Source organism: Hyaena hyaena, unplaced genomic scaffold, assembly GCF_003009895.1.
Source record: "Hyaena hyaena isolate Hyena2069 unplaced genomic scaffold, ASM300989v1 scaffold_12, whole genome shotgun sequence".
Taxonomy (NCBI): Eukaryota; Metazoa; Chordata; class Mammalia; order Carnivora; family Hyaenidae; genus Hyaena; species Hyaena hyaena.
In genome coordinates, this window is record NW_024080644.1 from 5,415,404 (window position 1) to 5,439,574 (window position 24,171).

Consider the following 24,171-nt stretch of genomic DNA (forward strand, 5'->3'; position numbering starts at 1 on the left):
ATTTTTGAGAGAGAGTGGGCAAGTGAGAGAGAGCACACAGGGGAGGGGCAGAGAGGGGTGGAGACACAGAATCAGAATCAGGCTCCACCCTCTGAGGTGTCAGCACAGAGCCCAATGCAGGGCTCAACCCCGCAAACCATGAGATCGTGACCTGAGCCAAAATGGGATGCTCAGCTGATTGAGCCACCCACGCTCCCCCCCTTCTTTAAATATTTATTATTGAGAGTTACAAATTAACATATTAGGGTTCTATGAATTTTTTGAAAGTTAGCTTCCACTGCTAAAAACTTATAAAAGTAGCAATACAGACTGCTATACAGGACTGCATGATCAATATGATTGATTGTAAACACAGGGGGACTTTGGGCAAAAAGAATCTCTGTGAGCTGGAGTGGAATTAGGATTACACTAAATTAAATTATAAGTTTATCCTAGACTTGACCTGACTGCAAAATCCCCAGGGATGACATCTCTAAGCACCATTATTTTCTTATAACCCTACTTTCACACCAAGTAGGCACTTTGTAACTATCTATTACCTGAGCTGTGGAAGGAAATAAAGTGAGATAATCCCGTGGGACCAGATCACGGCAGAATTTGAAGTAAAAAAAAAAATATATATATATATATAACATATAATATATACATACATTATATATATGTATATACATTATATACCATATATAAGTAGGTAAAATTACTGAGAACAAAATGTCATCCTACAAAGTTTAAGGACATGATAGGTGATAAGAATTACAGCAGAAACACAAGCATCAAGACAGACAACTACTGATATTCTGATCAATACCTAGGCTTAAAAAAGCCTTCACTTGGGGCACCTGGGTGGCTCAGTCGGTTAAGCGTCCGGCTTCGGCTCAGGTCATGATCTCATAGTTTGTGGGTTCGAGCCCCGCATTGAGCTCTGTGCTGACAGCTAGCTCAGAGCCTGGAGCCTGCTTCAAATTCTGTATCTCCCTCTCTCTCTGACCCTCCCCTGCTCACGCTGTCTCTCTCTCTCTCTCTCTCTCTCAGAAATAAATAAAACATACCAAAACAATTTTAAAAAAAAAGCCTTCACTTTTAGGTATTTGATGTTTTGGGGGAAGACCGTTAAAGGGATTAAACATAATTCTTGCCCTCAAAGAGCTTCAGGCATGTAGAAAAGGTTTAGAAGAGGAGTAGGTTCAAGGAGAAGGATGGAAGTGCAGCTCTGGAACTTTGACCTTGAAGTTTTCTGAAATAAGAATTTTAAAAAGGAAAAGAGTCAAGTGCATATGGCCACAGCCAAGTATGAAATTTAAAAACTTGATCTCTTAGGATAAGTGTGAGAATAGTGTTGTGTTTAAGGAGAGGTGTATGACGGAGCCTTCTACAGTGCTAGAAATATCTTGATCTAGGTGTTGGGTTTCATGGATGTACACTATTAATCTGTACGTTATGTAATTTTTAGAAATTGCTATATATTTTTTAAAAAGTACCCTTTTAGTTTAGACCACTCTTTGGGGGATTTAGGCTTACAAAATGGATACTCAGACTTACATTCAAGAGGAAATTTTAAGTATAGATTATAAGTGACTCGTTTTAACCTTTATCCCATAAAGATCAAGTCATATTTACATTTGCTTGGTCAATGACGTATCGTATTGCCTTTTTCATCTTGGAGGGAACTACACTGAGGAAGATGCCCTGTAGTCACAAATGTTTCCATCTTGTGCTTTCCTTTCTCATATTCTCAAATGTCAAATACAAGCTGTTAAAGAGGAGGACAAAAAGCCCACCCCAGCAACTTGGTCTCTGCAGACGACACAATACCCCAGACTTGACAAACCACACGGCAGCACAGAGGGCCCTCTGGAGCAAGTGTTCCCATTTTGTATCATGGCAGCATCATTCAAAAGTTAGCACAGAAAATTGTGTCTTAGGCTGAGAACACCCTGAGGTTTTCCCCAGACAATTTATGACTACTGGGCAACAGTTCTTAAATACATAAGAAAAAAGAAACAATTTTCCCTTGTTAAAAAGACCATGATTAATGAAAGCTTATGCAGCATTTTGGTCACCTTACCATGATAGAATGCATGGCAGAAAACAAATCTCTTGGGTTTAAAAATAGCTTTATTTAGCATACCAAAAACACAGGAACATAAGAAAAAACTTACCTAGTATAAACATAAAAATAGTTAAATACCATAATTTAATGTAAACCAAGTGTTTAAAAATGTGAATTATAATACAATACATGCTATTTACACAGAACCAAGTTAAAGCTACCTCCACAGTTATTGTATCAGATCATCAAGCTTGAAGTCGTCGTTAACAATGAATCAAACACAGCATTTGTATTTGTATTGGTCAATAATCAAAAAAAGAAATCCTTGAATTTACTTTAAACAGATATAATTCACTGTGATATTCCAAACAGAAAGGCAGAAAAAAAGTGCCAGTTCTGGGATTCCAGACACCACCACTGCATCGTGGAGGCCTGGAAATCATTCCATTGGAAGATCATTAAGCCCATTCTCTCATTTAAAGGCAAACTGGCTGATTTCCATTTAATTACTGCTTAAGAAAGGTACTAAATATATCTGCAAAAATAAACCTTTATTAAAAACGACGAAAAGTGAATGTAGTATCAATCACATAAGAAAGGCAAAAGCATAAAAAATAGATTATTATTCCAGACAAGCCCCTTTAATTATAACAAAAGTTAAGAAACTCAGTTTATAAAACCAGAAGGGGTAGCAAAAGTGTTTTGAAAAATGTAAAACCCAAATCAAAATACAACAAAACGAACGAAGAAATGTTTCTTGAGGAAAGCGGTATTTTGTTATCGTGTCTTTAGCACATGAATGCTGCCAGGGGACTGTGGCTGGTATCAGTATCACTACCGAGTAGGGTGTTGTCTTTGACCAACAGGCCAAAAAGCTGTATTAACTGATTAAGCACTTGGCTTTTGTTTCAAGAATCAATACTCTTTCTTATACTGCAATTCAGGTATCATTAAGAGGCAGCATTAAGTCCAATATCAAGACCTTAAAATGTAAAATAAAGTTGCAAGAATATATACACAGTAATAGGACGTCCTGCTCCTCTGTCTAACCTTGTAATTCTAAACCTTGGGGTCTCCAGATCCCTCTACACTCTTTAAAATTTATGAGAGAGCTGGATGCCAAAGAGCTTTTGTTTATGGACTTTACATCCATCAATATTTGCCAGAGTAGGGAAAAAAAAAAAAAACCAAAAAACCTGTAAGCATTTATTTAAAAATGAAAAATCTATTACATGCTAACGTAAGTAACATTTGTAAGAAAATAGCTATATTTCCTAAAGCAGAAAAAAAGATTTGTGGGAAATGGCATTGTTTTTGAGAGAGTGAAAAGACGACAACTAATGCCTCTGAATTATTATGAAAATAGTTTTGATCTCACAGATGTCCTGAAAGGCTCTCAGGGGCTCCCAGGTGTTCATGGGCCAGCCATACTTTAAAAATTGCTTTAAACCTAAGGCCTAATGTTAATGGTAAGAAGAAGAAGAAAAAAAAAAGCCCACACAAAAGGGACCTTAATTTTCTTTTAAAAAGGAGCCAAAATAGCCTGCCCCACAGGTCACTGGAGCAAACACTCCCACTTTCAGCTATAACTAGAAGCCAAGTTATGGGTCAAGATTTATTAATTTTTAGTTCATGAAAAATAGGAAACCTATTAACTAAACACATCTTGGTTCTCTTTCCAACATGTACTTAATCCTGTTTGTGATAAACTGGCGATCATCTCTTAAACTGGCACAGCATTGGGATAGACCAGAGTGACAGAAGGTGAGTAGCCAAGACACGTTAGCCATTTATGGAGCAGTCTACTCTATACTCCACACTATGTGACAGCTCTGATAAATTTTAGGGAAGCAGGGAGAAAATTGTCCCTTAAGCACAGTAAGAACAATGCTGTTACCTTACACATAGACAGCTTTTTACATCTAAAGAATTATTTCATACATACCATCTCATTAGATCCTTTTAAAGCCCCCGGAGAAGGGCTAGACAAACGACATTATCCACTTCAGAGTTCAAGAATCTGAGGTGCAGATATGGGTCTTTCCCACGGTACCATGGCAAGTACCTTTTTTACAGAACAGGATTAGAATTCGGGTCATCAGTCCTGGTTCAGGGTTTCCCCCCAGCAGTCTTCCTAACTTGGGTTCCAGGGCAGGACTGGAGGCGGTATGTGGGGATGGAGATGGAGGCGACAGGGTATGACCGACACGTCTGAAACCTGCACTCCTTCTGCCTCATTAACCGTTTTATCCAACACTAGGGAGGCTTGGGAAGGGCTCACACGTTTCCCTGTGACCAATATAATGAATTTCCCACCAGTGCCTACATAGTGGAACAACCTCTTACTTTTCCTTTCTGTCGGCAGTTCATTCATAGCCTGTTCCCTTTACTCCAAGAGCAAAGTAAATATCCTGCACTTTAAAAAACTGGATGAAAATACAAAACGAAATAGCAACAAGAATGAAAATGTGTGAAACTCGAACTGACTGTGCACCTGGCACAAGAGACTGTGCAGTCTTCCTCTACCGACTGGAGAGCCACACAACAATCACAGTTCTTAATTTAAACGGAAAACGCTTCCTAATCATCCTGAAGCAGACTTCATTCTATACAAAACTAAGAAGATAATTTCAATATTTCAACTAAATTCTTGCGTTTTTACAGATACTGTGGTGGTAAGAGAAGGAGTAGACAGTAGAGTAAAAGGCATTAAAACTGCAAAAAGAAAACAATAATTGTCACAAATGAGCAAAGGAGAAATCTGTATCTCTTCCCCGTCATTAATACATACAACTGCTTTAGAAACCATTCTGTTGCCAGGGGATCCCCTCTGTATTTAACCAAGACGTTAATACAAACAGCATGAGATATTCAGAGACACTAAGCAAACATGGTTGAATTTCGGGAGTTGAGGGAAGGCAGAGTCAACAAGACAATCCTTCCTCCCAAACTAGCTAAGTGCGTGCCACTAATGACCAATGATATTCTTGCTTGACTCTATCAGCAAATGATCACTTATTGTGCCTTCGCTCTCTCTGAGATGTTTCTAAAATCAAGATGGACTACATGCATTTTTTAAGGTAGTTGAAGAAGAACGAGGTTAACAAAAGCCAGCAAGAATTAGAAACCATGCTAAGTTCATCTTATTTTCAAAATTCAACAGCAGGTGGCTGGCTATTATACAAACTGTTGGGGTCCCCCTGCCCCCTTATTTTGGTGAGTAATGTTCTCTTTATAGGTGATTTAGAAGTTAATAGCTTTTTAAGACACTTGCACATCTACTGGGCTGATGCACACGCACGTATGTATGCATAGAAATACATATACACATACGTGTATCACATCACGTAAAGACCTCCACTAATATTTTTCCCTCTTCACATATTTTGATTGATTAGCAAAAATGAGCATGGATGATGATTTTATAGTAGGAAACAAAACTAATGAAAATCAAATCAGAAAATGTAAAGTGGTATGCTGTCAGAGTCCAATAAAATAAGTCAATGCACAATTTATGTAGTGGTAAAGTGCTAGAAAGTTCTTTCATTAGTATTTTAAAAATGATTATGGTAAAAAGAAGGTTACAGTTTCATTTGATGGTGGTGACCACAGGCACCATAGCAATGGCACTGGCTGAGCTGGAATTGATGATGTCCTCATACTCTGGGGGTGGGTCTAAGTGAGGTTCTGTTTCACTCCTTCGGAGGTTCACCTGGCCAGTGGCTTCCTCATAGGTGGGTGGAGGATCGCAGTTGGATAGGCGAGTGGAGACCGAATCTGAGCGCCCAACTACATATTCCAGAAAGCCTGGTGACAATCCACTGCTATCAAATACTTCATCTGGTGGGGGAGGTGGAGTGATGATATTAAGGTGCTGAGGAAAAGGAATGTGGCCTTCAGTTACTGTCTGCCTGCGAGTTTTGTTTCTGAGGAAGCATCTCCAAATTAGGAAAATGACAAGAAGGATAATGAAGAGGCCAAAGATTAAAGGAAACGTAAGGTAAAACTGAAACCAGTCACTTCCTCGGCTACTCTCTCCTTGCTGTGCTTTTGTGTAGGTGTTCCAAAACTCCTTCTGAAAATAAAAGACAAATTAAAAATCAGTATGATCAAAAGATGGGAAATATCAAAAGAACAAATGTCTGAATGCTATTAACATAATGACCCAAAAACCAAAACCAGAGCTGTTGGCTCAGATGACCTACAGCCTATATATTCCATGACCAAAAAATTACAAATAAATGTTATGGTGTTCACTCTGGATCTTTCCTAAAATGGTCACTCAGAACCCAAGAATGTTTTCAAGACTTGGGAGTTATTTATATTTTCAGCTGTGACCTTTTTTTTTTTTTTTTTAAGCATTTATTTATTTGTGAGAGAGAGCCCGAGCAGGAGAGGGGCACATAGAGAGGAAGACACTGAATCCAAAGCAGGCTCCAGGCTCCCAGCTGTCAGCAGAGAGCCTGACGCGGGACTTGAACTCACGAATCATGAGATCATGACCTGGGCTGAAGTCGGATGCTTATCCGACTGAGCCACCCAGGCACCCCCAGCTATGACATTTTAGAAGGAAAAACAAAGCATGAGAGATTTCATATTTCACAATTAAACCAAATAATCTTCCCTTTAAAATGTCAAATATCATTTTCCCAGGTCCAATTATGAAGCTTCTCATCACTGAGATGAGAAACTCCATCATCATTAACGGTATGTGCTATGGTAGGCTGTTGTAAACTTTGAGTACTTAAATTTTCTAACGGTTCTGTTTGAGGTCTCCTTCCTCCTCAACTCCCTCTCCACTCTCAAAGTTTAGTACACAGATATTCACTGAATGTTGTAATTACACACTGCCCCTAGTAGAAAGCTCAGGCTAGTGAAGAAATTGTGCTAGGTTATTTCCTAGCATAGACTATAATCCTGAAAGACACAAGAATTAGTGGTTCAAATCTTTAATATTTGTATGGGGGGGAAATACTGAAAACATAAAGAAGCAACCTGACCCAAATACCAGCTATGAGACCTGCACAAGTTACTCTTTTAATAAGCATTTTCCTCACGTGAAAAACAGGTAATACTAACCTGTCTTTACAGGCTATTTGAGCATCATATGAGATAACATATATAACATGTCTAAGTCCCTGGCATATAAACAAATAGTAGTTATTACAATTTTTATATATCATAATGAAATCTCTCCTCAAATTTACTGATTAATCTATCCCCTATGGAGACTATCCCTAATCCTAATGCTACTATCTTTTCAATGTTTAAACTCAACCAGTAAGTATTTTTCTCACAATCCTATTTACCTGCAGGTGCTACAAGTCACTGATACTGAATATCTGGCATCAAGGAAGGAAACCAGGCCATTATCCAAATGGGCAAATAGAAGGAGTTGGACTTGATTGGGGATTATATTGCCAGATGTCACATGCTAGCATGACATTAACATAAATCTACGAATCTGGTTAAAAGTAAGACTCTGGGCAATAAAGCTGCTAAATATAGTCCTGTATTTTACTTACTTAGTCGCAAAGACTTAAAAAAAGAATATTTAGCATTTACATTACCAATTCCCAGTCACTATATCATCATCCACTCAGACTTAATTATACATACATTGCATGAATCATTGCTTATTACTATTTGTTCTCCATCTTCCCCGATTTTGAAGTTGCTGTTCTGATTTATTTTGTAATTGAGTAGTCCTTTCTAAAGAATTTCCCATACATGAGGTACATGGGAAATAGTCTATAAAATTGTACAGCTCTGTGAATAACTTTCCTTCACCCTGACTGGTAAATGTTATCATAATGATATTTCAGACTCAGGTTGTAGCTATCTTTTCACCCTTCCTAAGTCTAGGTAGTATTCCATGGTCCTGTAGCTTCCAATGTGCAGCTAAGAAATCCCATAGCTGCTCATTGGATTATATTAGTTCTTATTTGTGAAATTTTACTTTTATCCTTGACTTCATTTTATCAGGGTATTTCTGAGGCTTTTGGTTTTGTTGTCTATCACTCTTCTTTTTTTAGTAGATTGTAATTGACATTAGTTTCAGGTGTACGATAGTGATTTGATATTTTTATACATTACGCATTGATCATGATAGGTCTAGTTACCATCTTTCACCAAAGTTATAATATTATTGACAATATTCCCTATGCTGTACATGCTCATGACTTACTTTATAATTGGAAGTTGTATCTATTAATTCTGTTCACCTATTTCATCTGTCCCCCTCTAGCAACTACCAGTTCTCTGTTTCTAGGAGCCTGTTCCTGTTATTCTTGCTTGATTCCCCATGTAAGTGAAATCACATGGCATTTGCCATTTACTGTTTGACTTCTTTCACTTAGCATAGTATCTTCTGGGTCCATCCAGGTTGTCACAAATGGTGAAATCTCATTCTTTTCTATGGTTAAAAGTCCACTGTGTATATGTATACTACATCTTTATCCATACACTTATGGATAGACACTTAGGTTGCTATTGTAAATAATGCTGTAATGAACATAGAGGTCCATATATCTTTTTGAATTAGTATTCTCATTTTCTTCAGATAAATACCCAGAAGTGGACCTGTTGGATCATATGGTAGTTCTGTTTGTAATTTTTCGATGAACCTCCATATTGTTTTCCATAGTAGCTGTAACAGTTTACATTCCCACCAACAGTGTACATCCTTACCAATACTTGTTATTTCTTGTCTTTGTGACACTTGACATCCAGGCAGATGTGAAGAGGTATTGCATATGTGGTTTTGATTTGCATGTCCCTGATGACGAGTTGAACATTTTATCATCTATCTGTTGTAGCTATAGGTCTTCTTTGGAAAAATGTCTATATAGGTCATGTGCCCATTTTTTAATTGGGTTGGTTTTCCTGTGTTGTTATTGAGTTGCAGGCGTTGTTTATATATTTTAGTTATCAACCCTTTATTAGATATATCATTTCCATGGGTGCCTGGTGATTCAGTCAGTTGAGCATCTAACTTCTGCTCAGGTCATGATCGCACAGTTTGCAAGTTGGAGCCCTGCTTTGGGCTCTGTGCTGACAGCTCATAGGCTTTAGCCTGCTTCAGATTCTGTGCCTCCCTCTCTTTCTGCTCTTACCCCACTCACGCTCTCTCTCTCCCCCTCAAAAATAAACCAGCATTAAAATTTTTTTAATTAAAAAACTGTATCATTTCCCAATATCTTCTCCCATTCAGTAGGTTTTTTTTTGTTTTGTTGGTTTCTTTTGCTGTGCAAAAGCTTTTTAGCTTGATGTAATCTCATTTATTTTGCTTTTTGTTTTTTTAAGTAGGCTTTATACCCTGTATGGATTCCAATGAATGGCTGGATGCGGGCCTTGAATTCACCACCCTGAGATCAAGACTTAGATATTTAATTGGGCACCTGCGTGGTTCAGATGGTTGAGCTTCCGACTTAGGCTCAGGTCATGATCTCATAGTTCGTGGATTCGAGCCCCGTGTTGGGCTCTGTGCTGATGGCTAGCTCAGAGCCTGGAGCCTGTTTCAGAGTCTGTGTCTCCCTCTCTCTCTGACCCTCCCCTGCTCACGCTCTCTCTCTCAGAAATAAATAAAACATTTAGGAAAAAAAAGAAAAAAAAAAAGATGTTTAAGTGAGGCACCCAGGCACCCCTATTAATTTAGCTTTTGTTGCCCTTGCCAGAGGAGACCCATGCAAAACAAAAATTGGTCTGGATAGAAGATCAAACCAGCATAACATTCCCTTATGACAGAGCCTAATCCAGAACAAGGCCCCAACTCTCTCCGATTCTATGAAGGCTAAGAGAGGTGAGGAAGCTGTAAAAAAAGAAGTTGGAAGCCAGCAACCTCAATGAGGTTTATAGTTAGGAAGCCAACTTCAGTTCCATGAAAGTGCACGGTGAAGCAGAAGTGCTGATATAGAAGCTGCAAATTACCCAGAAGGTCTAGCTAAGACATTAATGAAGATGGCTACACTAAACAACAGATTTTCAATGGTGAAGAAACAGCCTTGCATTGAAAGAAGATGCCATCTAGGATTTACCTAGCTAGAGAAGTCAATGTCTGGCTTCATAGCTTCAAAATACAGGCTGGGGCACTTGGCTGGCTCTGTCAGTTTCAGCTCAGGTCATTATCTAGCAGTTGTGAGACTGAGCCCCATGATGGGCATGGAGCCTGCTTGGGATTCTTTCTTTCTAGCTCTGCCCCTCCTCAGCTTGCTCTCGCTCTCTCTCCAAATAAATAAATATTTAAGCTGACTCTCGTTAAGGGCTAATGCAGCTGGTGACTTTAAGTTGAAACCAATGCTCATTTACCATTCCAAAAATCCTAGGGTGCTTAAGAATTATCTTAAATTACCTTAAAATATCTAAATCTCTGCCTGTGCTCTTAAAGCCCAGATGACAACACATCTGTTTATAACGTAACTTACTGGACATTTTAAGCCCACTGTTGACATGTACTGCTCATTCACAAAGCACCTGGTCACCCAAGAATTCTGACAGAGATGTACAATATTAATGTTTCTGCCTGCTAACACAGCACCCATTCTGCAGCCCATGGATTGGAGAGTAATTTTGACTTTCAAGTCTTATTTAAGAAATACATTTTGGGGTACCTGGGTGGCTCAGTTAATTAAGTGTCCAACTTCTGGTTTCAGCTCAGGTCATTATCTCACAGCGCAGAAGTTCAAGCTCTATGCATCAGGCTCTCTGCTCTCAGCATACAGCCTGCTTCAGATCCTCCCTCTCACTCATATTCTCACAATTCCCCAAAATAAACAAAACATTAAAAAAATACATTTTGTAAAGCTCTAGCTGCCATATACAGTGATTCCTCTGGGCAATGTAAATTAAAAACCTTCTGGAAAGGAGTCAGCATTCTAAATGCCATTCATATCTGTGATTCACAATATCGACCATGGCCAAAATATGGCAAGAGCCAAGGTGTCTATCAACTGATGAATGGATAAAGAAGATGTGATACATATACAGTGGAATATTAGCAATCAAAAAATAATGAAATCCTGACATTTGCAACAATATGGATGGAACTAGAGTGTAGTATGCTAAGCAGAATAAGAAATATATGATTTCACTCATATATGGAATTTAAAACACAAACCGAAGGGAAGCAAAAATAATATAAAAACAGAGGGAGACAAACCTAAGAGACTCTTTTTTTTTTTTTTTTTTTAATATTTTTATTTATTTCTAGGAGAGAGAGAGACAGCATGAGCAGGGGAGGGTCAGAGAGAGAGGGAGACACAGACTCTGAAATAGGCTCCAGGCTCTGAGCTGGTAGTCAGCACAGAGCCCGACGCGGGGCTCGAACCCACGAACCGCGAGATCATGACCTAAGCGAAAGTCGGACGCTTAACCGACTAAGCCACCCAGGCGCCCCGAAGAGACTCTTAAATACAGAGAACAAACTGAGCGTTGCTGGTGGGGTGTTAGACAGGAGAAGGGCAAACAGGGTGAGAAGCATTAAGGAGAATACTAGTTAGGATGAACACTGGGTGTTATATGTAAGTGATGAATCACTAAATTCTACTCCTGAAATCATTATTATACTATATGTTAACTTGATTTTAACTTTTAAACACTAATTTTAAAAAATAGAACATCTATGATTCATAGAAGAGGTCAAAATATCAACACTAACAGGGGTTTGGAAGAAGTGGAGTCTCGCTCCCACAGAAGACTTTGAGGGGTTCAAGATTTCAGCGGAGGAAGGAACTAAAGATGTTGTAGCAACAGCAAGAAAACTAGAATTAGAAGTGAAGCCTGAAGATGTGACTGAATTGCTGCAATCTCATGACAGAACTTTCACAAATGCTGCTTATGAATAAGCAAAACTGATTTCATGAGATGGAATCTATTCCTGAAGGGGCTGTGAAGATTGCTGAAATGACACAAGGGATTTAGAATATGACATAAAGTTAGCTGATAATGCAGCACTAGGCTTTGAGAAGACTGACTCCATTTTTAAAGGCAGTTCTGTGGGTAAAATGCTGTTAATCAGCATTGCATGTTACAAAGAAATTGTTCATGAAAGGAAGTTTCAGTGTGGGGAAACTTCACTGTTATTGTAAGAAATTGCCACAACCAACCCATCCTTCAGCAACCACCATCCTGATCAGCAGACATCAGCATCAAAATAAGACCCTCCACCAGCAAAAAGAGTATGACTCACTGAAAGCTTAGACAATGGTTAGCATTTTCTAGCAATAAAATGTTTTCAAATTTCAAAAGGTATTCACATGGTCTTTTTATATATAATGCTATTTCACAGTAACAGACTACAGTATGGTGTATATATAACTTTTACATGCACTGGAAAACCAAAAAATTCATTTGACTAGCTTTGCTGCAGCATTCACTTTACTGTGGTGTTCTGGAACTGACCCACAGTGTCTCTAATATATGAAGAAAGGGATGATTATCAGGGACAAAACCCACAATCCTAACTTCAAAAGCTGCCTCACTGAGAACAAGTTGGGACATTCAAGAGATTCTTTACCAAGATGACAAATGTTCTATAGAAAATGGCAGAAGTTACATAAAAGTCACTTAACATCTTTGTTAATTCCTTCATCAATAGGGTAGGAATATGTGGATAGAAGTTCTGAAAAAGAACATTTATAAATTGTAAATTATATTACAAAGAGTAAGGCATTATCTTTAAAACTGCCACTAGGGTGCAAATTGCTGAGAAACAGGGTTTATGATGAGTGTGGTGTCAATTAAATGTATTTTACAAGTTGAAAACTGTATAACGGGGGGAGAAAGAAGAGGGTACAGTTCTGTTGTCTTTTTAAAATTAATTATGGGGACTATTATTTTGCAAGGTGTCAAACACGTAATTATTTGTAAACTGTTATGGTTGAGATTAAAGATACTTGAGGGAGAAATGAATAGTTGTCTGGGTATATGAGGCAACAGGAGCAATCTCTAGATCTAAAATAGCCCTACTGCCCAGTATTAAATTTGTTAATTCCTTCTTTCAGGGTTCTGGTCCAAGATAGCAACTCCCCACCTTCCACAGAGACGCTGAATCTACAGCTACATATGGAACAAAACAGCAACTTGTACACATTAGGCAAATGAGAAAAAACCCATATCCAAGCACTTAGGAAAGGCTGAGATGCAATCTCCCCATAATCAAGAATGAGGTGCAGTGACCCACAATCAAGAATGAGGGAACTCAAAACCATGACCTTCTTCTCCCTGAGGAGTGAACAGTTTAAACCCAACATCAGACACCCCAACGTTTAAGACTTGCACCTGAGATCATTGAAAACCAATGGGCTTGCATCCATAAGACCTATACAGCTACGGAGAAATGATAAACCGTTCTGAAAGGGCTTGTATGAATGGACTCACCACTGAATACAGATGTAGCCAACTGAAAAGTGCCCAGACTTTCATTGAAATCTTACTTAATCTTAAAGCACTGGCACGAGCAGCAGGCATCTAACATACATCTAGGGGGGCTTACTGATATACTCTGGGGAAGGACGGTGGGAGACACCATCTTTGCATGCTCACTCTGCCTTGTTTCAACTCCTCAGTATCACCTGGAAAGGAGATGGTCCTTTTTTCTGGTCCTCTGACTTCTGTGGCTTCTGCCCAGAAACCCCTTCTGTGTTGCTTGGTGCTGGGGGCCAGCAGGACTTACACCTGTAGTCTCAAAGAACTATGTTTTTCATACTTTAAAAGCTGCTGTCTGAAGTTCTGGCTTCCAGTGAGCTTTAATCTTGATGCTGGCACATTTTAGCACACCCTCAACTATGGGGAAGCACTAAAAATAGGCTGCTTAGACAATCAAAAAGATTGAGAGGCAATAAAGAGCTTGTGCAGGGTTGAATGATAAGTTTCAGCTCCCTCACAAGGGCACTTCTTTAAGACTAGAAGAGGTGGCTGTTTCATCTCATGCATAGAAATCAATACAGAGAGTAAAGCAAAACAGGGAAAGAGAGGAGTTATGTTCCAAATGAAGCAACAAGGAAAAAAAAAACTCAGAAAAAGACCTTAAATAAAACAGTTGAGTGGTGTACCTGATAAAAAGTTCAAAATAATAGTCATAAAGATGTTTACAGAGCTTAGGAGAGGAATGGATTAACAATGTGAGGACTTCAACAAAGAGGCAAAAAAAAATAGAAGAAAGTACCAACTAGAAGTCACAGAATTAAGGAATACAATAACGGAACTGAAAAATACACTAGAGGGGTTCAATAGTAGACTGGATGAAGCTGAAGAATTGATTAGTGAGCTGAAATATAATGGACTTCATCCCATCGGAACAACACAGATATAAAAATATAGTCTACTATCTACATAGAATGTGCTATTATGAACCTCATGGTGACGACAAACCAGAAACCTGTAACAGATATGCTTGGATTCCTTTCTTTACATTTTTTGTGTAACACTAAAGAAAGTCAAATGACAAGGGAAGAGAGCAAGAGAAAAAGAAAGGAACAGAGAAGAACTCCCAAAACAATCAGAAAACAACAAGATGGCAGGGCGACTGACTAGATTATAAGAAAGACCTATGTATATACTGCCTACCAGATACTTCAAATGTAAGCACAAACACAGATGAAAGTGAAAGGATGGGAAAAGATATTTCATGGCACATTAGACCAGACAGACTTACCAGATATATACAGAACATTCCATCCCAAAGCAACAAAAATGCACATTCTTCTCAAAGCACACATGGAACATTCTCTAAGATCACATAGTAGGCCATAAAACAAGTCTTAATAAATTTAAGACAAACCACATCAAGCATCTTTTCCAACCACAATGGTAAGAAACTAGAAATAAACTGAATTTATTCAATTACTTGAATAATTCACAAATATGTAGAGATTAAACAACATGCTCCTGAACAACCAATGGGTCAAAGAAGAAATCAAAAGAAACTTAAAAATACCTCTGGACAAATGAAAATGGAAGCATTACATATCAAAAGTTATGGTATGTACCAAAAGCAGTTCAAAGAGGGAAGTTCATGATAAATATGTATATTAAGAAACAAGAAAAAAAATCTAAACAACCTACCTTATACCTCAAGGAATGAGGAAAGAAAAAGTCCAGTGTTAGTAGAAAGAAGTAACAAAGATCAAATGAACAAGGAAATAAATAAAAGAGGCACTAAACTGAAAAGATCAATGAAACTTAGAGGTGGTTTTCTGAAATGATAAAGAAAAGTTACAACTGATACCACAAAAATGCAAAAGATCATAAAAGAATACTAAGAACAATTATACATCAACATATTGGACAACCTAGAAGAAATGGATTATTTCCTAGAAATATACAACCTACTAATACTAAATCATGAAGAAAGAGAAAGTCTGAACAGACCAGTTACTGGTAAGGAGACTGAATCAGTAATCAACAATCTCCCAACAAACAAAAGTCCAGGCCAGATGGCTTCACTGGTGAATTATACCAAACACTTAAAGAAGGATTAATACAAATCCTTCTCAAACTATTCCAAAAAGTAGAAAAGGACAAAACACTTCCAAACTCACTTTATAAGACAAGCATTATCCTGATACTAAAACCAGAATGAGGACATCACATGAAAAGAAAATTATAGGCCAATATCCCTGATAAGCATAGATACAAAACCCCCCAACACAATATTAGCACACCATATTAAAGAGTAAATTAAATGGGCCATACACCATGAATAAGTGGGAATTATTCCAGAGATGCAAGGATGGTTCAACATCTGCAAATCAATATGAAACACCACTTTAACAAAATGAAACATAAAAATCTTATGTCATCTCAAGAGATGCGGAGAGCCTTCAACAAAATTCAACATCCATTTGTGATAACCTTCAACAAGTGGACATAGAGGAAACCTATCTCAACTTAATAAAGACTACATACAACAAGCATATAGCAAACATCATACCCAGTGGTAAAAAGCTGAAAACTTTCCTCTAAGATCAGGACAAGGAAGTCCATTCTCACCATTTTCACTCAAGAGAATTTTGGAAGTCCTATGCAATTAGACAAGAAAAAGAAATAAAAAGCACTCAAAATGGAAAGGAAAAAGCAAAACTGTCAGTGTGTGTAGACGCCATATTATATAGAGAAAACTGTAAGGACTACCAAAAAAACAGAACTATTGAATAAATTCAGTATGGTTGCAGGATACAAAATCAAGATACAAAAATGTGTTGCATTTCTATACACTGTTAACTATCAGAAATTCAGGAAACAATACCAGTCACAATTTCCTCAAAAATAATAAAATGCCTAGGAATAAATTTAACCAAGGAGATAACCTATACTCTGAAACCTATAAGATATGGTAATACAAGCTCTGACAGGTTTTCCTTTTTGTGATTCAAGCCCCTGACTTAAGAGGTGATTGCAGAGGCATCCACTTTAAAGATGGCTATCCTGAATAAATATATTGCCTGCTATACAAATAGGTAAAGAGCCAGGCCACCCCCACAAAACCTACTCCTGCTCCTTTGTTTTAGAGATCTTCACTGATTTAGAGAACATTTGGACTACTTGTTTTCTCTTCCTGTGCTTTAAATTCATGCTCTTATGTTTGAAATTCAGAGTGAACACACAAAATCCTAAATACGTTTTCTCTGTCTCTCGCACGACATAGTTGTATGCTTTCCAGAACCTGTAAGCAGTAAATCTGGTCTGTTTTAAAGTTTCTTGATGATATTGCTGAGGGTGTCTTGCAGTCACAGTAAAAACCACAAGGGCTAGTCCGTCTCCACACTGGTCACTGACAGGCTGAGACCTGCACACACCTGAGGTAGTCGGCAGGACTGCATGTCTGCCCTTGCAGTTAACTGAATGCCATCTAAGTGCAACTTGCTTAAAACCACCTCACTCAGGTGGATAACCTCACGTGAGAGAGGAGCGCTGCTTACTGGAGGTCTGCTGCACTGCCGTGTGCTTTCATATATTGCCTCTGTCATGTGTTGCCTGTGGTATGAACCCAAAATATCACAGCTGCTGTAATAATTCAGTGTTCTCCCAGAGCAGCCTGATGAAGGCCATAGGGTCTAATGAGATGATTAGATCATTAATTATAAGGACCTGTTAATGTGCACAAGGGTCTTCTATGCCTCAAGTCCAAGGAGAGCTAAGTAGGGTGGAGTGAACTGCAAAGCTATTGCCACTGCCCAAGGAGAGGCTCTGGAATAAAGCCGAAGAAAAGGAGTCCTGTAGCTGAGGAGGATGGGAAACCTCTGCCTCGAACAGTTGAATTAGTGGGTTTTGCCTGGATTGTATGTCCTAACCCAGAAAGAGAAATAGCCTTGCAATAGGTCCTGTGAAAAGGCAAACGTAACAGAGGCCTTATGGTCTTGGTGCTGCCATTTCACATAGTACTGTTGCTTTTTGTCCTCTGACCTGATGAGCTATCATGGGTCAATCTTTGGTTCAGAGTTGCTTTAAAAAAAAAAAAAAAAGCAATAAACATAAATTTCCTGAACATCTATTGCCAGCACCCCCTAAAGGTCCCTGAGGAGGTGCACTAGCTCCTTGATAATGCAGAACCCCATGGAAGGTTCTCCGGCATTGCTCACTGCTGCAGCATACCAACATGCCAAGGATCTGGTATTACACTCCAGAGGCCCAGGGACCTTTCCCAAAGACCTTGTATATATTGGGCTAGTGGAGGCAGACCCAAATAGGTCTACTGGGACACCCTGGAAAGCAACTACCTATGAAGATGGTACACAGTGACAACACCCAAAACTTCCTGGTTAACAACATGGAAGATTAAGGTAATGGGAGAAAATGAAGAAGTGGAAACAAATCAGAAACTATTTTAACTGAAATTCAAACCTTTTTGAAGGAGTTTATGCAGCAGGAAAGAGAAAGGGAAGCTAACTGGCAACTGCAGAATTCTGTTTGGTTTGGTTTGGTTTTTAGAAGGGGCTATGAAATGTTACTCATGGTGGCTGAAATGCACCAAATGGTCAGCATCTCTAAAGACCTTAAAATCCGTAATCTTCTGAAAGATCCATCTGAGCTCTATACTTGTTTGCTCTGAGGCACCACAGATCCTGAGCCCCTCACTTTTCCCATGAACTGGGCAAAACCACGAAAGGTGCTTCATAAGGCATCCCTGCCACCAAGGACAAAGCTGACGGGGTTATCAAAGCCTCTAGTGAGGAGGAAAAGAGAAAGGGAAGGCAAAGACCCTTAGAGCCAGATCTGTACAGGGGCCTTCCCCTCCGCACATAGGTAATTTACTGCTTGGTACTGTGCCCATCCTTCCAACAGTGATCACTGCTAAGGACCACAGTGAAGGGAAAACATTGAGATGAGGCCTGTTTCCTGCTGTACAAAACTGGCATGATCCAGTTGGCTTACCATTTCCATGACTTTAGTAACCCAAATGACCCCCTCCCTCATTTCCAACCCTAAAGATGCCCCATTTGACCCTGAGTCTGGAGAATTACTTTTACAAGACATACAACCCCAATTATGGGTCGTCACTATTATATTAGGGCTGCAGAAGTCATCCAAAAGACAGTACACTAAAACTTCTAATAGAAAACTTACATTCTTTCTCTATCCCTTGAGGAAGTAAGTTTTATAGGTCTTTGAAATGTAAATACTCAAGGAGGTAAGTAAGATATTGCTCTCAATTACCTAAGACTGAAGGAACACAGTAGGGGAGAGCGGCCTTTTAAAATAGAAACTGCTATAAAAGCTCCCTTGCTCAAATCTAGTCTACAGCCTCCATAAAATTGCTTGTCAAGGATGAATACAAATCTTAATAATTTTCTCCACAAATATTAGTAAAATGCCTTAGCCAGTCGAGCAGGTAACTTTAACTTGTTTTGTCTGCCTGGAACACAATTTAGATTCAAGTGTTAATATCAACTACTGGAGTTTGTATTATACCTGATTTGTAGCTAAAATTTTGGAATGGAAGCTACACAGTTCCTATGTGTCTATCTACATCTGTGGGTATTTATGTATATGACACATTTTTTTCTGGCCCTGGATGATACTGGCAAAATTAATTTGTAAAACTTGATTTAGTTGACTCAGAAAAATAAGCACTTATCCAATTTAATATTTCTAAACTCTCCAGAATACAGAAAATAACCCAAATGCTTTACAAATTCATGTGATCTGAGGTAATATCTGGTAAATGAAAGTTAGTTTAGCTATATTGGTTTAATATATATTATTATATAACTCAGGTCTACCTGAGTTAATTAGTCAAACTCACACTCTAGGTTTTGCAAACTTTGTTGTTTTGGCTGTTTTAATCTCTCGTGAAATTTTCCTAAGTAATCTGAATATGACTGTTACAAAATAATTTAAAAAATATAACTGGGATAAAGGTTTATAAGCAAACTTTAAAAAAAATTTTTTAAGGTTTAATTTTGACAGAGAGAGAGAGAGAGTGCGTGTGCACAAGTAGGGGGAGGAGCAGAGAGAAAGGGAGACACAGAATCCAAAGCAGGCTCCAAGATCTGAGCTGTCAGCACAGGGCCTAATGCGGGGTTACCAAACCCACCAACCATGAGATCGTGACCTGATCTAAAGTCGGAAGCTCAACTAACTGAGCCACCCAGGTGACTCCCACTTTTTTTTTTTTCAAGCTTTTCAATAACAATGTTTTATGGTAGATCTACTTAAAAATAGTTACCCAAGTATTTTTGGTAATCTGAAATGTTGGAATTTTTCTAGTTTAAATGATGGAAATTTGCTATCTAGATCATTTCCAAGTAAGATAAATACTAAAACATTACTGAACACAGATGTATCTACTTTTCGCTCTTGTTACCTAAAGATATTTGGATATGTCAGAAAACATGTCTTGTGCCACATTCTGTACAATGAGAAAGCATATGCTACCAGAAATTATGATATCTACTCATAAATTTGCCAATCTACTAAATGTGGTGTAACAATTCACAATTTCTTACTTCTCAGTTTTTATTAGAATTTAAGGTTTCTAGTGGTTAGGACTTCTAGTATATATAAGGTTTCTAATGGTTAAGAATTCTAGTATATATAGTTAAATCTACTAAAAATAATAAAAGAAACATTTATATATGATAAGGGAACAGAAGGCAAGCTGAGGGCCAACACAAGCTAGCACAACTCTTCCCACCCCCACCAAGGTGGGATGGATATATGTGATATTCCTCAGGCACTCCAGGATTCCTCAGAACAAAGGAAAGGAAAGAAAACAAATGGTTAACTGACAGAGATCACAGTCATACAGGACACCGGTCTCCATCCATGTACACATGTCTTAGTAAATTATAAGAAAAAGGTCCTCTTATCAATAGCCTAATCTCCAGAAACCTAGAGACTCAGTTTCCTGGAGCTCTAGTATCACCTTACCCTCCATAGTGATGTGGGAAACAAAGGCAAGAAGGAAATGGCAGGTAAAATTAAATTTATAACCTGTAACCCACTGACAAATACTTGAGGCAAATACAGAGTATAACATTTCTCCAGGAACCCCCTACTTTCCTAAGTTAATGCCTTAGTAGAGAGAAAACAACCTTAGCTTGACAATAGCAAGGCCTCAGGATGTCTTAGGAGTTCTCTTTAGCATATCAAAGACCTTCTGGAAGCCTCCCACTTGCCTTTAACTCCTCCAGCTCCACAGTATTTAATGTCAGTCTTCACAACCCCAGTTCAGCTCTTTCTGCCCACAGGTCCTGTCCCTGTGCTTTTTTTTTTTTTTAATGTTTTATTTATTTCTAAGAGACAGAGAGAGAGAGCGTGAGCGAGCAAGCATGAGCAGGGGAGGGTCAGAGAAGAGAGAGAGAGAGAGAGAGACAGAATCTCAAATAGGCTCCAGGCTCTGAGCTAGCTGTCAGCACAGAGCCCAACGCGGGACTCGAACCCACAAACCACAAGGTCATGACCTGAGCTGAAGCCGGACACTTAACCGACTGAGCCACCCAGTGCTTTAATAAAATCACCTTTTTGCACCAAACACGTCTCAAGAATTCTTTCTGGGCTGTCAGCTCCGGACCCCCACCATTCCAAAGCCCCATCACATACTAGGCAAGTAGGGTATGTATTAGTTAGGAAGAGGTATAAAGTATGGGATTATGCGGGGAGATGGTGGAGTAGGAGGACCCTAAACTCACTTCATCCAATGGATACAAATAGATAAGACTCATATCAATGTAAATAATCCAGAAAATGACCTAAAAACTGGCAGAACAAATTCTACAACTGTGGCAGGAACCCCTCCCTAAGGAGAAAGAAAAAAAGTGAAGAAGAGAGAAGACTTCAAGGTCACCTAGATATGGGTCCAGCTGCCTACATCCCCCCTGTTCCTGTAAACTGAAACAACTTAATCAGACTGCATGTTTATGTGTGTTACCATATATGGGAGACAAAGAAATAGAAAATGTATAAAAAAAACTATGCCATATGAAGTGGGCCGCTCAGTTCTTTTGGGTACGAACCCAACTGAGTGGTGCCGGCATGAATAAAGTTGCTTCCTGGAAAGAAAAGTCTCGGTGTCACGACTCTGATTGAGAATCCTGCAACACAACAAATACAGAAAAAAGAACATAGGAAAAAGGGTAGGAAGGGTAGAAACGTGTGCAAGCATGCAAGACTGCAAGTTGATCATGGGAGGGAAGGGCCCCTGGGCACAGGGAGAGAGAAATAAGACTACTACACCAGGGAGGCCACACAGCAAAGATGATTCTCTGTGATACCTGACTTTGAAAAACAAGGGGCCAAACTTCATGAGTTCTTAACAGTCAGCTGGACTTCAAGCATAGAATTTTAAAAATCAGGGGGCTTGGCTCCAGGAGAGGCTGGAGGGTGAGAGAAGGCTGAGTCCCTACCCATAAAGAGCCAGAACAACAAAAGCCCTCTGACAGGCAGCGTAGAAGCAGTAGTCTGAAAAATACCTGGATCATAAAGGAGGGAGAGTTGTTTACTCAAAGCATGCCTTGGAGGGGCAGTGATCCCGGAGGGACTTCTCCAAGAACAAAAGAGCTGGCAGGCACCATTTCCTTCTCCCCACAGCCTGTAGGAACCAGCAGGGAGTCCATATTCACTACCTTACTTACATCACACCCCAACTCTGGTAGATCTGCCTCTTTCCAGACAGGCTCAATTCAGTTGTTAAGCTGGGAGTCTACAAGGCCCCTCCTGCAGAAGACCTGGGGCACGCAAATATTGCTAACAGGGCTGGCCTCTCCCTGCCCCCCCACCCCCACCATGAAGACCGGCACAAACTCCCTACATGCATTAAAGATTCAACTCTAGGGGAAATAGGATCTAAACTTTTCTAACCAGCAGACCAAAACACACCTAGTTAAAACTTGCCACAAACTAGACTAGGTCCGAATACTCCATACTGCAAGCAAGGAGAAACTGTGCAGAGAACTGATAGGAGGGAAAAAGCAGCCAAAACACAACGGAGTGCACACAGCATACACTTCTTGAAGTGCCAAGCCCTGGACAGTATATGATCTCTTCTTCATAAAGCCAGTACTCTGAAGAGCAGTAAACATAACAGGTTTTCCTAACAGAGAAGACAAAGGACTAGGCAAAATGCCAATATGGAGGAATTCATTCCAAAAGAACTGATAGAGGTCATAGCCAGGGATCCAAATAGAACAGATAGAAGTAATATATCTGAACCAGGATTTCAAAAAAAAATCGTAAGGATACTAGCTGGGCTTGAGAAAAGATAGAAGACACTACAGAATCCCTTTCTGCAGAGATAAATAAAAACTAGTCAGGCAAAAATAAAAAATGGTATAACCAACATGCAAAATCAACTGGATGCAATGACAATAAGGATGGTAAAGCAGAGGAACAAATCAGAGATACAGATCATAAAATTACAGAAAATAATGAAGCTGAAAAGAAGAGGGGAAGAAAAGTATTGAATCATGAATGTAGACAGAGGGAACTCGATGACTCCATAAAGCATAATAATATTCATATCATAGGAGTCCTTGAAGAGATAGAGAAAAAAAGGGGCAGAAGGTTTATTTGAACAAATTAAAGCTGAAAACTTCCCTAACTGGAAAGGAAAACAGCTACCAAATCCAGGAAACAGAGAACTCTCATCAAATTTAACAAATGCCGGCCAAAACCAATACACACTGTAGTATAATCTGCAAAACAGAGAGAGAAGGAAAGAATCTTGAAAGCAGCAAGGGAAGAGAAATCCCTAACCTACAAGGGAAGACAACCCAGGTCAGCAGCAGATCTCTCCACAGAAGCCTGGGAGGACAGAAGGGACTGGCATGATATATTCAATGTGCTAAATGGGAAAAATATAAGGCCAGGAATACTTTATCCAGCAAGGCTGTCATTTAGAACAGGAGAATTAAATAACTTACCAGACAAAAACTAAAGGAGTTAGCACTAAACCAGCCATGTAAAAATATTAAAAAGGACCCTTTAAGTGGGAAAGATGAAAAGCAACAAAGACTAGAAAGAAAAAAACCTCCAGAAACAGCAACTTTACAACAGCACTAATTTCTTATCAATAATTACTCTGAATGTAAATGAACTAAATGATCCAGTCAAAATATATAAGGGTATCAGAATGGGAGAACAAGACCCATCTATATGCTACCTACAAGAGATACTTATGAGACCAAGACACCTCTAGATTGAAAGTGAAGGGATGGAGAACCATCTATCATGCTAATAGACACTTAAAAAGAATGGAGAAGCCATACTTATATCAGACAAACTAGCTTTTTTTTTTTTTAATGTTTTATTTATTTGTGAGAGAGAGACGGCGTGAGCAGGGGAGGGTCAGAGAGAGAGGGAGACACAGAATCCGAAGCAGGCTGCAGGCTTCAGGCTCTGAGCTAGCTGTGAGCACAGAGCCCGATGCGGGGCTTGAACCCACAGACTGTGAGATCATGACCTGAGGCGAAGTCAGACACTTAACCGACTGAGCCACCCAGGCGGCCCCATACTAGCTTTTAAACCAAAGACTGTAATCAGAGATGAAGAAGGGCACTGTATCATAAGAAAAGGGTCTATCCAACAAGAAGATCTAACAACTGTAAATATGTATGCCCCCAATTTGGAAGGACCCAATATATAAATCAACTGATAACAAAAAAACTCATTTGTAATAATACAAT

General features: G+C 39.0%; 1 protein-coding gene across 1 annotated transcript in view; it reads right to left on the reverse strand.

Moving 5' to 3' along the window:
• Positions 1-2,097: 2,097 nt before the first annotated feature.
• The window catches only part of PRRG1 (proline rich and Gla domain 1), a 139,592-nt gene continuing 117,518 nt past the window's right edge, over positions 2,098-24,171 (reverse strand). Inside the window, exon 4 of the mRNA XM_039256063.1 lies at positions 2,098-6,125. Within this exon, the coding sequence (XP_039111994.1) occupies positions 5,640-6,125 (486 nt within the window). The 3' untranslated portion in view covers positions 2,098-5,639. The remainder of the gene's footprint in view (positions 6,126-24,171) is intronic.